The sequence below is a fragment of the Eurytemora carolleeae genome, unplaced genomic scaffold (assembly GCF_000591075.1).
Source record: "Eurytemora carolleeae unplaced genomic scaffold, Eaff_2.0 scaffold652, whole genome shotgun sequence".
NCBI lineage: Eukaryota > Metazoa > Arthropoda > Copepoda > Calanoida > Temoridae > Eurytemora > Eurytemora carolleeae.
In genome coordinates, this window is record NW_019396540.1 from 164,138 (window position 1) to 177,079 (window position 12,942).

Consider the following 12,942-nt stretch of genomic DNA (forward strand, 5'->3'; position numbering starts at 1 on the left):
CTTTCCTATCCTATTTTATCTCTCTAAGGCCGGGAGTAACAAAAGCATTACCTGCCTGCACCAAGAGAAACTGAAAATTATCTGTCTGCACCAAGAGCAAACTGAAAATTACCTGTCTGCACCAGGAAAAACTGAAAATTATCTGTCTGTACCAAGAGAAACTGAAAATTACCTGTCTGCTCCAAGAGAAAACTGAAAATTACCTGTCTTCACCAGGAGAAACTGAAAATTATCTGTCTGCACCAAGAGTAAAATGAAAATTACCTGTCTGCACCAGGAGAAACTGAAAATTATCTGTCTGCACCAAGAGAAACTCAAAATTATCTGTCTGCACCAAGAGAAAACTGAAAATTACCTGTCTGCACCAGTAGAAACTGAAAATTATCTGTCTGCACCAAGAGAAACTGAAAAATATCAGTCAGCACCAAGAGAAAACTGAAAATTAACTGTCTGCGCCAAGAGAAACTAAAAATTATCTCTCTGCACCAAGAGAAACCGAAAATTATCTCTCTGCACCGGGAGTAACAAAAGCATTAACTGTCTGCACCAAGAGCAAACTGAAAATTAACTGTCTGCACCAGGAGAAACTGAAAATTATCTGTCTGCACCAAGAAAAAATGAAAATTAACTGTCTGCACCGGGAGTAACAAAAGCATTACCTGTCTGCACCAAGAGCAAACTGAAAATATCTGTTTGCACCAAGAGAAACTGAAAATTATCTGTCTGCACCGGAAGTAACAAAAGCATTAACTGTCTGCACCAAGAGAGACTGAAAAATATTTGTCTGCACCAAGAGAAACTGAAAATTATCTGTCTGCACCAAGAGAAACTGAAAATTATCTGTCTGCACCAAGAGAAACTAAAAATTATCTGTCTGCACCAAGAGAAACTGAAAATTATCTGTCTGCGCCAAGAGAAATTGAAAATTATCTGTCTGCACCAGGAGAAACTGAAAATTATCTGTCTGCACCAAGAGAAACTGAAAATTATCTGTCTGCACCGGGAGTAACAAAAGCATTACCTGTCTGCACCAAGAGCAAACTGAAGTTGTATCCACTCCGCTAACAGAAATGATATATCCGTGTCGGGAAAACTAAAAAGAAAATAATGTTTTTGTTATTTCAAGTGACCTAAAAATAAAGAAGAGAGTTGTTTTTAAGGTTGAAAAGTGTTTGTTGTTGTTGATTTTTTTAATTTCTCACATCACTCTACCTCTTAAAAGCCACTGAAAACAATTTACCGCAAAACCAAACATAAAAAACAGGTCTGAGAAAATGTTCAAAATTTTGCAAACCTGAGTGGTTTCACACAAACAGCTATAGAGCTATCTTCTCTTCCTGGTCTACTATCCAAGGTGAAGAGGTGAAGGGGCAAATAGTTCGTTACAATATCATCAGGGGACTAAAACATAAATTCAAAAATAAAATGTTTTTACAGAAAAGCCCCTGTCCACATTAATCAACATTAGTAAATATTCAGTTGGTTTACTGTCCAGCACTACTGTCTAATGTACTGTCCAGCACTGCTGGTTAGTGTACTGTCCAGCACTGCCGTCTAGTGTACTGTCCAGCACTACTGNATTTTTGATTTTGTTTTTTAACCTACTAAAAATACAGTCCGGTACTTTGATTGAACCAGAGTTTTCCATGTGTCAACTCCATGGGAAAAAATTTGTATTTTGGCTTTTCTGCCATGTTCTTGTAATAACAAATAATGACACGAAATATATTCGTTATTACAATGTCTAATTTTCTGATCATTATATCTGTAGAACCCAAAGTCAAAGGCCTTAGATATTTCATACTATATTAATCATGTTATAGATAAAATAATCCAAGTTTAAAATATCATAGGTTTCCACCTTCAGGTTGCCAAGATATAGGGATTCGAAAATTTGAGTTTGTGACAAAGACTCAAATCCTTTTTTACAACATGCTCAAGTTCTTTATATTTACATTATTTTCTCATAAAAGTAATATCAATCTTGTGTTTACTAATCAATGAATCATAATTGAATTACTGGAATCAGTATCTTTCTCATGTGAATATATTTGTATATGTTTCAAACTTCTGACTATGAAACTAAGAAACTATAAAATAATAGGAAGGCAACTATTTGACTAAAGTTGTGATTTTAAATTAGTTCAACATAACATGAAATGCAGCAATGGCGCAGTTGACATTTAAACTATTTTTCATTATAATGTTTTTCTTAATGTAAAATTTAATTATTATTCTGTTTTAAGTCAAATCTTAAATATGCTTTCTCCTTTTAAGTCCATTAATCTTTTAAAAAATGTTGTTTACTTAAAATTCAATTTGTTTACTTAAAACAAAGATTGCTCTCTAATGTTGCTAGCTTGCCAGGGGGGGGAGTGCAGAAGTCCTCAATTGGTAATCACCGCCACCCAAACGTGTTTTGCGGCATGCGCGCTCCTCAGTTGGTAATCAGAAATAAAAAGTTAACATTAAATCGTTTATTTCTTATTAATAAGATCATATTGACCTCTGTTAATGGTGTACATTATTGTTAAAGCTTTCTTTATTGCTGCTCAGTTTTGAAAATAAATCTATAAGTACGCCACATGAATCCCTAGAAAAAAAAATACAAATCTTAGATCCAATTCGCAAATTTAATGACTGCATTTCATGATTGGAGTTAGGATACTAGATTTTTTGGTATACTGTTTATAGTATTCCCTCCTAATCTTGGTTTTATAAAAAATCCTTTTGTACGCCCGTGGTCTGAGAATATTTCTACAGATAAAAACGTGTCTTTGCTTGTTCATAATTCATAATTTCTTCTATTCAGTTTTAGTCCCCACCACGTGTTAGAGGCCCTGGTCTGTGTGTGTACTGTATATATTGTTGTATCATAACCTGCACGAGGGAAACAGCTGTTGGCTTTCTGTCATCAGAAAATGCGGGAAGCGGGCATATCAGCAAATGTGGATGAAGTCTATAATTCGATGGTGTATTTTTGGACCTACACGTTCGACTACCCATCCGACCTACTAGCTCATGGTTAATTACAGCCGATATAGGTCTGATGCACTGTAGGTCAGACGGGCACTTTAAAAACTGCATATTGGTGGATCCGTTAGTACGTTAGTTGGAAATGTTAGTACGTCAGGTGCCCATTTTTTAAAGGTAGGATGGGCAATTTTTGTTGGTCTGATGGGCACTTTTTGTAGGTCGGATGGGCAATTTTTCTAGGTCGGATAGGTACTTTTTGTATATCGGATGGGCAATTTTTTTTAGGTCGGATGGGCATTTATTGTAGGTCAGATGGGCACATTTTGTAGGTCATATGGGCAAATTTTTTAGGTTAGATGGGCATATTTTTTAGGTCTGATGGGCATATTTTTTTAGGTCAGATGGGTACATTTTGTAGGTAGGATGGGCTTTGAATTAAAAGGTCATTGCTGATAATAGAAAATTAAGATGTAATAAACAAAATTCAGAGGCATATGTCAGGGGGGCTACAGTAGCTTCATGTCCCCTCCTGGATCAGTGAAACATTTGGTTTCCAAGTGATATGGTGCCTCCTTATTGTACGAAAATGGAAAGGGAAGAGTAAAGGGAAGGGAAATGGAAAGGGGCAAGAAAGATAAAGAGGAAGTAAAGGGAAAGAGAAAGGGGGAGGGGAAGGACAATGGGAAGGGAAAATGGAAGGGGAAAGAGGAAGGGAAAGGGGAAAAGATAGGGGAAGGAAAATGGGAGGGAAAGTGAAGTGAAGGGGATGGGAAAGGGGAATGCAGAAGGGAAAGGGGGAAAAGAAAGGAGAAAAGGGGAATGCAAAGTGGATGGGGAAAGAGGAAAGGGAAGAGAAAAGATAAAGGGGAAAGGGAAGGAAGGGGAAGAAAAATGAGAAAGGGGAAGAGAAAGGGGAAAGGGAAGAAAAATAGGGAAAAGATAAGGGGCAGACCAAGGACAAAAGGAAAGAGAAAGGGAAAAGAGAAAGGGGAAATGGGAAAAGGGAAGAGAAAGGAGAAAGGGAAAGGCAAAGAGGAAGGTAAAGGGAAAGAGGGAAATGGAAGGGGAATGGGGAAAAGGAAGGGGAATGGAAAGGGGAAAGCAGAAGTGAAAGGGAAAAGAGAAAAAACAAGAGGAAAGGGGAAAGATGAAGGGAAAAGAGAAGGAAAAGGGGAAAGAGGAAGTGAAAAGGAAAGGAAAAGGGGAAAGTGGAAGGGAAAGGGGAAAAATCTTACCTTCCTGGATTATTCCAGCCCCATTCCTTATACCAAAGCAAATCTATTTGTTCAACCTAAAAATACTAATTTTCTCTGCACCCTATAATTCTAAAATACTGATAAAGAGTCTTTAACTCCTTTTCTTACATATGAAAGAGTTTTTAGACATAATTCAAGTATCTCCATTATCAGTGTTTAGTGTCTGATTCACATTTGTTCCCTCAAAACCCTCAAAAGTTATGTCTGATCTGGAATGAATGAGATATCCATGTTTCCCTGTCTTAAATCCTGATCCGTTTAAATTTTGGCTTCTCTATAACAGAGTGACGTGCAGATTTCTGTTTTCCAGAGAAAATTTCAGAGTCCGATACATTTCATAGGGAGTGTTCACGAAAAATGAAAGGGGGAATAGCCTTACGAATATTATGAAATATTAACTAGATACGAATGCGTCGAAAAATAATCGACGACTATTGGTTGTAATATCTGAATGATTTGTTTGGAATCAAATTGATAATTTTACAATCCAAGTCGAATGTTGCAACTTTCTGAAATTGTAAGGAGGCTACGTTCTGTGGTTTAAGCCGTTTTAACAAATTTTGCTTACAACTCCCTTTAAGAAACGATTGGAGATAAGTTTATGAGACCTAAACAAGTTTTGTCATGCAGATTTTGCATAATGAAACAAAAAGTTTTAACAAACATTTTTTAAAGAGAATCTTTCAATGTAAAAGAAAATCAAATCGTATTTTGAGTCTAAACTTTATTAATGGTCAATATACCTTGTATAGCTCAGCGCTGGCGTTGAACCAGACCTTATAAGAAGTAAAGTTAAAGCTAGACAAAGAAAAAACAAAACCAAAAAAACAAATAACTTAAATTTTTTCAAACAGCTCTGTTTTTCCATAAAATCAGGGGGGTTACAATAACTAAGTTGGCAAACTCACTTTTAAAAAGAATATTTGTTCCTTTTGGAAGTTGCTTAACTGGAGGCTTTATTTTTTTTAAATTTTAGGCAAACTTGTTGTTTATTATAAATATTTTGCTGCTGCTGACTGTAAGTATAGAGGCAAGCTTTAAAAATACATGTAATATGTTCAACAGTAGTCTTCGTATATATATGTATATATATAAATATATATAAAGCTTTTATTCATGATAGATAAACAGGGAAACATAGAGAAGCTGTAAAATAAATAGCTTCTATTTATTTAGTTTAAAAATCTAAACTTAAATAAAAAACTGTCTTCATTGTATTTATAAAAACGTTGACTACTGTATGTTATCCTCAATAAAAGGAATTAAGAGACATCAGGATAGAGTTGCTTTGCAATAACATCTATTTTCTTTTTTTGCCAAAAAAAATGGTATAAATGAAAAATGTTTACCTTGCAAAATAGTAATGGCAGGGCAGACCCTTCAATTTGCTGAGAAATCATTCCTTTAAATCAATTCTGTGAAATAAATTTTATTTAGTTTTAATCTTGCGTGATATTCAGGTAAAATTTTCTAGTACATTATTTATCTTGCAGAAGTTCTTCAGCTCGAATATCAATAGAAGACTAAGTTTTCTTTCTTCAGAAATATTTCTCATTAGTTCAATTATGTTCTATTCAAACACTACCTATTCGAACATTTAATACATATTCATTCTGTATCTATTCATTTGTTATGTATTCATTCTTTATCTATTTATTTATTATATATTAATTTACTGTCTATTCATTTATTATGTATTCATTTATTGTCTTTTCATTTATTATATATTCATTTATTATCTATTCATTTATTATCTATTCATTTATTATGTATTCATTTATTGTCTTTTCATTTATTATCTTTTCATTTATTATATATTCATTTATTATCTATTCATTCATTGTTTATTTCTTTATCATCTTTTAATTTATCACATATTCACTTATTATTCATTCATTATTTGCTAGCTTAAATGCCTGGTGTTGCCCAGGTTTATATTGTTACTCATTGTAACAACCGTGCTAAATATTAAATCATGATATTTGATGAATAGCCCGGCCTAGCCAGTGAAAATATATATATATATACTGATGAATAGCCCCTAGCAGGTGAATATATATATATATACTGATGAATAGCCCCTAGCAGGTGAATATATATATACTGATGAATAGCCCCTAGCAGGTGAATATATATATATATATATATAAATAGCCCCTAGCAGGTGAATATATATATATACTGATAATATGAAATGTTGTTTTGATAAAACAAAATTTATACTAGAGTCATGGAGCTTTGCTTTGATATTTAAAATAATGAGATTGAAAGCGAATAAAGAGTGGATTAGGTTCAGATAACATCCAAATAGAATATCAAGTACAATAGATGGCAACAGAGAAATGGACCAATGATACACGACGTCACAAGTGTCAAATATAACAAAGAAGACAAAATTTTCTCACATTAGTTGACATGTTGTCCAAGATTCATATAATTGCACTTATTTCACTGTAAGATAAGCACTTTATTCTAAAATTATCACTACTATTAATAATTTTGTCGGACACAAAAACTGAGTTGACACTTGTGACGTCAGAATACAGCTGTTCTGAGAGTGTACAAATTCTACGTTGCCATCTATTGTACTTGATAATCTATTTGATAACATCAAACAATATCCTTTTGTAAATATGTAGGATTATGATATTTGATATCTTAAAATTTGAATAAAATTATAGTTTGCCAGAAGAAAACAAATCAACCAGAGCTGAAAATTTAGAATGGTGGATACCAGGATCATAGCTCGATCTCCTCTTTTTCTTAATCTCCAAATTAAATAACGCTTGTTCTCCTCTTGTTAGAATATTCAACCGATCGGGATTAAGGATATCCCATTCAGCTCAGTTAAATGACCAGATTTTATGAATGGCGAGAAGTAGTTGAACTGTGAAGACTTAGTTAAACTTTTTATCTGGTGCGCCAGTTCAAGCTGAAGAGAAATGGTTAAGCATCATCTATGCAGTTCAGCCTTGTTCATTAAATCTTGACTCAGAAAATTCATCTTTAACAGTGGTCTTTATGAGAAGGGGGGGGGTAGTTTTAAACTAATGTCAAAGAAACAAACAAAGAGCCGCAGTGGTACCTTTAAAACTGTGGAATAGGAAGAAGACTGCTAGTCTCAAGTTATATGATATAAAATAGTTCAATTAACACAAACCAAAGCAATTGTGCAGTGTACACAGAAAATGTTCAACTTTCAGCTTTATAAAAAAGTCAAATATTATACATAATCCTCTATTTTCGAAATAATCTTCTTTTTCATGTAAAGGAATTGAGTTTTTGCCACAAACTCTGATTTTCTAATTTCAATATTGTTGCAACCCAATGTCGTAGACCTTTAATATTTCAAACTATGAATGCTATTGGATCAAATAATGTATGTTTGAAATATCAAAGGTTTACATCATAAGGTTGCAAAGATGTAGGTTTTACAAAAACTGAATTTGTGGCAAAGGCTCAATTCCTTTTGCTTTAGAAATAGAATGTCAATATATCTCAAGAAAGGTTTTGAAACAGTAACAATCCGAGAAAACCATTAACAAGTACTCACCGATATATTTAAAGTCTTTTAAGAATTTGAATTCAAACTCTTTTCTGAGTTAATACGTTTTCTAAGATTTTGTTTTTAATTAAAAAGTTTAAATGAACTCTTCCTCAACATAACTCTTGAAAGAGGTCTGAAATAGAAAATATTCTTTAAGAGGTTTTTGCTCCAGAATCAACGAAGGAAATTTTCATAATCAAACACTTTAAGCTAGACAATCAAAAATATCTTCCATATTATTGATCTGGGGAAGGATTCGCTCCTTTTTACTTGAAGGTTGGAGGGTCAGCTGACATTCTTTTGTTTTTATAGAATAAATGTAATGAAATAGATATAATGTAGAAAATTAAAGAATCTGTAAAATCTTTCCGAAATATGGGTAGATTTTGAAATTAAAAGTTCAAAACTAAAGAATGAAAAGTGAAGTTTCAATGTCAGCTTAAATGTCGCTTGTGACTTAAAAAAAACCTTTACTTTAAGCTTCTTGTTTGATTATTGAACTCCAGAAATTGACGAATTGAATTATCAAACCAGAGAGAACCCCACTGCACATTTAATATTCCTTTTTTATAAACGTACTTTTCAAATATTTGCATCTTCTTTGGTTCTTAGTTTGGAATAAGTTGTAAGTTAATTAGGAAATCTGAGATTTTTCTTTGAAAATCTTTTATGTTTGTTACCTGCCACAAATGAAGCTTATGAAAGCATGTAAAAATGAAAAAAGAAAAGTTTACCTTTGGTCCAGGAATGCGCTGAAAATAACAAGCATTGTTTACAATGAAAAACAACAACATTGTGGGATCCAAGAAATGTGGTTTATTACATTTTTTTCAGGATTGTTTCTTATTTATTAGATATAGAAATATTCATTTTAGAATTCTCGGGAATCAAGGATTGATCTCCATCTTACTATCCTATTTTCTATCCTATTTTCTATCCTATTTTCTATCCTATTTTCTATCCTATTTTCTATCCTATTTTCTATCCTATTTTCTATCCTATTTCCTATCCTATTTTCTATCCTACTTTTCTATCCTATTTTCTATCCTATTTCCTATCCTATTTTCTATCCTATTTTCCAATCCTACTTTCCTATCCTATTTTTCTATCCTATTTTCTATACTATTTTCTATCCTATTTTCCTATCCTACTTTCCTATCCTATTTTCTATCCTATTTTCTATCCTATTTTCTATCCTATTTTCTATCCTTTTTCTATCCTATTTTCCTATCCTATTTTCTATACTATTTTCTATCCTATTTTCCTATCCTACTTTCCTATCCTATTTTCTATCCTCTTTTCTATCCTATTTTCTATCCTATTTTCTATCCTATTTTCTATCCTATTTTCTATCCTATTTTCTATCCTGTTTTCTATACTATTTTCTATCCTATTTTCCAATCCTACTTTCCTATCCTATTTTATATCCTATTTTTCTATCCTAATATTCTATCCTATTTTCTATCCTTTTTCTATCCTATTTTTCTATTTGAAAACTGACACTTTTTAATAATGTTTTCTCTATAGTAAACACTTACGATCAAATTAATAATGAAGGAAATCCGTAAAGTTTAACACTTTTTAAGATAGAAAAACAATATTTTCCTCAATGTTTGGGATTTGTGCAAATCAAAATTTTTTGCAGACTCTTAAATCTTAGCAGAGGGTTTTTCAACACTGTATTCACTGCATGCAAAACCGAACAGTATTTTGCCAATTACTCCTTTTAAACTTAAAGGAAGTGTTCATAATATTTTTGATTTTGTTTTTTAAAATAATTTTCGCTGGCGCTGGATTTTCGAACATTCCTGGAAAATATGAAAATGTCGTCTTCATTATCAAAAATCCTCGAAACAGGAATAAATGTTTTCAAAAGTAACTCTTAGATCATGAAAAATACAAAATATTATGAAATATCAAAATAATCGATGACTATTGTTTGTAATATCTGAATGATTTGTTTGAAATTAAATTGATTTGTTTACGATCCGAGTTGAATGTTGCATCTTTCGGAATTTGAATGGACACTACGTTCTTCGGTATTAGTCGTTTTTAACAATTTTCTCCTTATAGACGCAACAGATAGAATAAGATTAGTAGCGATCAAAAGCGCTTTTTTATTGCATTAAGCCTATACCCCCTTTCATTTTTCGCGAACACTCCCTTTAAGCTAGAATCAAGGCACAATGCATTTTTAAATCGAGGCTGTCTAAACATTTGATGACTAACTTTACAGAGTTGACACATTTCAGTGTATCACTGTAGGGAAATAGAAAGAGCGTCCAGTGGACAAAATGTACGTATGTGGAAATTCAAGAATCGTCCGGCCGGTAAGAGTCATGTGTTTGGTGTCTATTCTGAACCAATAGCAATAGCATGGCGGTAACATCTATCTTTCTATCTAGCTCATTATCCAATTAGAGATATGAATCCTTCAATCGGAAATATGGAAATATTTACTTCTACTAAAACTAAAGTGATTAAAAACTTTTTTTATTCTTTTCAAAATCTCTTGAGCTAATGAAGATTGATAGAAAACATATAAGATGTAAATTTGATGTGCAGCCATTTACTATATTTTGACGTGTGTGCAGAAACAATGGAAATCTTTGCTATATATTTTATACATATTTTAAAATACCTCGTTATCAACCATCTTATCATCCAATCTTCCGTTAACCCATTCTAAATCTAAATATTTATATATTTGTCTGTTTGAGAGTTTGTCGCGGAGTGTCTGTTTAAAACCAATAACCGTTAATATGGCAAGACCGATCGGGCCCACACATTATTTGTTAATACATTATTGCTGCAGGAAAAAACGTAGATTTAAATTTTATCTAGAAATTCCACTCCAATCTAACCAGGAGGAGAAGGTCAAGTCAAATTCAATTGATATTACTGTTACAACTTTGTGACTCCATTGCTCCTCTAGTTCTGATTTTATGCACAAGTGTATGAAAAACAAATTTAGTCGCATACAAATAATGAAAAACAAATTTAGTCGGTTTCAAATTATAAAAAACAAATTTAGTCGGTTTCTAATAATGAAAAACAAATTTAGTCGGTTTCAAATAATAAAAAACAAATTTAGTCGGTTTCTAATAATGAAAAACAAATTTAGTCGGTTTCAAATAATAAAAAACAAATTTAGTCGGTTTCAAATAATAAAAAACAAATTTAGTCGGTTTCAAATAATAAAAAACAAATTTAAAATAATAAATTCAAAATATTCTTAATAGCTCTTCAATAAAAGGAGTTATAATAAAAAATATATTAGACTTTAACGTGATCCATCAAAGCTATTGGAAAATCCGCGAAAAAACGATACATTAAAAAAATACCAGAAAAAGGGCCACGAAGCCCCTAAATGCCCAGATGTTTTGTAAATTGAGAAAATGATTCTACCTTTTATGACAGCTGATGAGGCTAAAAAGATAAAAACAATGGAAGATGCAACAAAACATCTGAATAAAAAGAAAACTAATTTTATTCCTTTTTTACTTGAAAAGTCGATTCTTTAACAGTACAAATGACTGTACTGTAATTAAATAATAATATTAATAATGATAATGATAATATGTAATAATACGGAAAGAGAGAATTGAAAAAAAATTATTATAAAAATAGGCACACTTAAATGAATAACAAATCAAAGTTCTTGTTTCATAAAAAAAACTAAATATTTAAAAATATCATCTTTTTCTCTCTTCTTAAAAAGATTAAGTAATAATATTCTTAAAATAGATAAATTCAATTAGGAATAAAATAAATTAAGTTTACCTGAATATAGAAATATTTATTTTTTGAAGTTTATACACTGAAATCATTTTTAAACTGTTCATATTCTTTTGTTATATTTTAACTTTTGTTTGAGTAACAGATGATTATTTATTAAAAGAAATGTTAGTATAGAAGTATAGAAATATACAGTAAGACCCACAAAGGGTTAGACTGTGTTTGAAGATATAATAAATGATTTGGTAAAGAAAGAGACAATCGCTAACGCACCTCTGACCCTTAGGTAAAAGTAAATTCAGCCTAAAGTCTGACCGCGTCAACCTTGTTGCACCGGCTAGTCCTATTGAGTGTCTGCTTTGTTTACCCACCGGGCGATACAGTACAAACTGGGACCGGAAAGGTTGACCCATCTCGGTAATTCAAATGTACTACGGCTGCCTGTGATTAGTGAATTGATTTTATAATTTTTCCAGAGTTTATACATTCAGTTGCAAACCACTAAAGGGCCGGTACAAATGACAACTGTCATGAATGACCTTAGTACCAAAATTTTTTTTTTGCCGATTTTGATGGTTATTATATCGTTAGAACTGACGAGGGTCAACCCAGACCTAAATATATTTTCAATAAATGTGGAACTAACATCTACTTTTTTACTCTACAGAGGTTTGGTCCATCACCATCACCGAACTTTAAATTAAAACTGAACTTTTCCTTTTTTACCAACCAAATAGATTCTATAGTACATATCTGGCGTTAGATGAAGATTCACCGTATACTAACTCTTGTTTTTTTTTCATTAGATCGGCTGCCTTTTTATTGTTGTTACGCAAAAATTAGTTCTTCAGCAGTCCAAAAACGTCACAGCAAAGTGTACGGAAACCCTATCGCCCCCTCCTTCTTTCAATATCTTAGATGGCAACGTAGAATTTATACACTCTCAGTACAGTTGTATTCTTACGTCACATGTGTCAAACTTGGCAACATTGTGACCCTCTTAAAAACCCCTTTTTTTCAAAAATATTGATACCTTTTTAACTATGTTAATGTAAACTATTCGATCATTACAAACTTTCACATTACAAGTGTAAATAAATTATTTATGTAATTTTCTTAAGTAGCAGAAAATCCCTCTTAATACTGTGGTGTAAGCTTCAAGGGATGAAGAAAAGTCTCTAAAAAATATCTATATCTATTCGATCATTTACACACTTCCATATTACAAGTGTATATAAATTATTTATTTAGTTTTCTGAAGTAAACTCATCAGGCACTTACTCTTAAAATACTGTGGGTAAGCTTCAAGGGGTAAAATCTATATTTACACTGAAGGCAGCATTTATTAAAGCTTTTTAATGAAACTTTCATAGTTAAGGGCAAAAGTGAGATTTTTTTCTATGATGTAATTATGATTACACGGAA

At 32.0% G+C, this 12,942-nt stretch overlaps 1 protein-coding gene and 1 long non-coding RNA gene across 2 annotated transcripts in view; both read right to left on the reverse strand.

Annotated features, from left to right (window-relative positions):
• Positions 1-5,721, reverse strand: part of LOC111705127 (uncharacterized) — a 17,242-nt gene extending 11,521 nt beyond the window's left edge. The window contains exons 1-6 of the mRNA XM_023477582.1: positions 5,582-5,721; positions 4,976-5,008; positions 4,212-4,267; positions 2,881-2,959; positions 1,295-1,401; positions 1,022-1,093 (exon numbers count right to left, since the gene is read on the reverse strand). Of these exons, the coding sequence (XP_023333350.1) occupies positions 1,022-1,093; positions 1,295-1,401; positions 2,881-2,959; positions 4,212-4,267; positions 4,976-5,008; positions 5,582-5,632 (398 nt within the window). The 5' untranslated portion in view covers positions 5,633-5,721. The remainder of the gene's footprint in view (positions 1-1,021; positions 1,094-1,294; positions 1,402-2,880; positions 2,960-4,211; positions 4,268-4,975; positions 5,009-5,581) is intronic.
• Positions 5,722-10,419: 4,698 nt separating this feature from the next.
• LOC111705126 (uncharacterized) lies at positions 10,420-11,605 on the reverse strand. The gene is made up of 3 exons (XR_002765952.1): positions 11,563-11,605; positions 11,188-11,246; positions 10,420-10,470 (listed from the first exon to the last, which is right to left on the reverse strand). It is a non-coding gene; the product is annotated as an uncharacterized LOC111705126 (long non-coding RNA).
• Between the last annotated feature and the right edge of the window lie 1,337 nt (positions 11,606-12,942).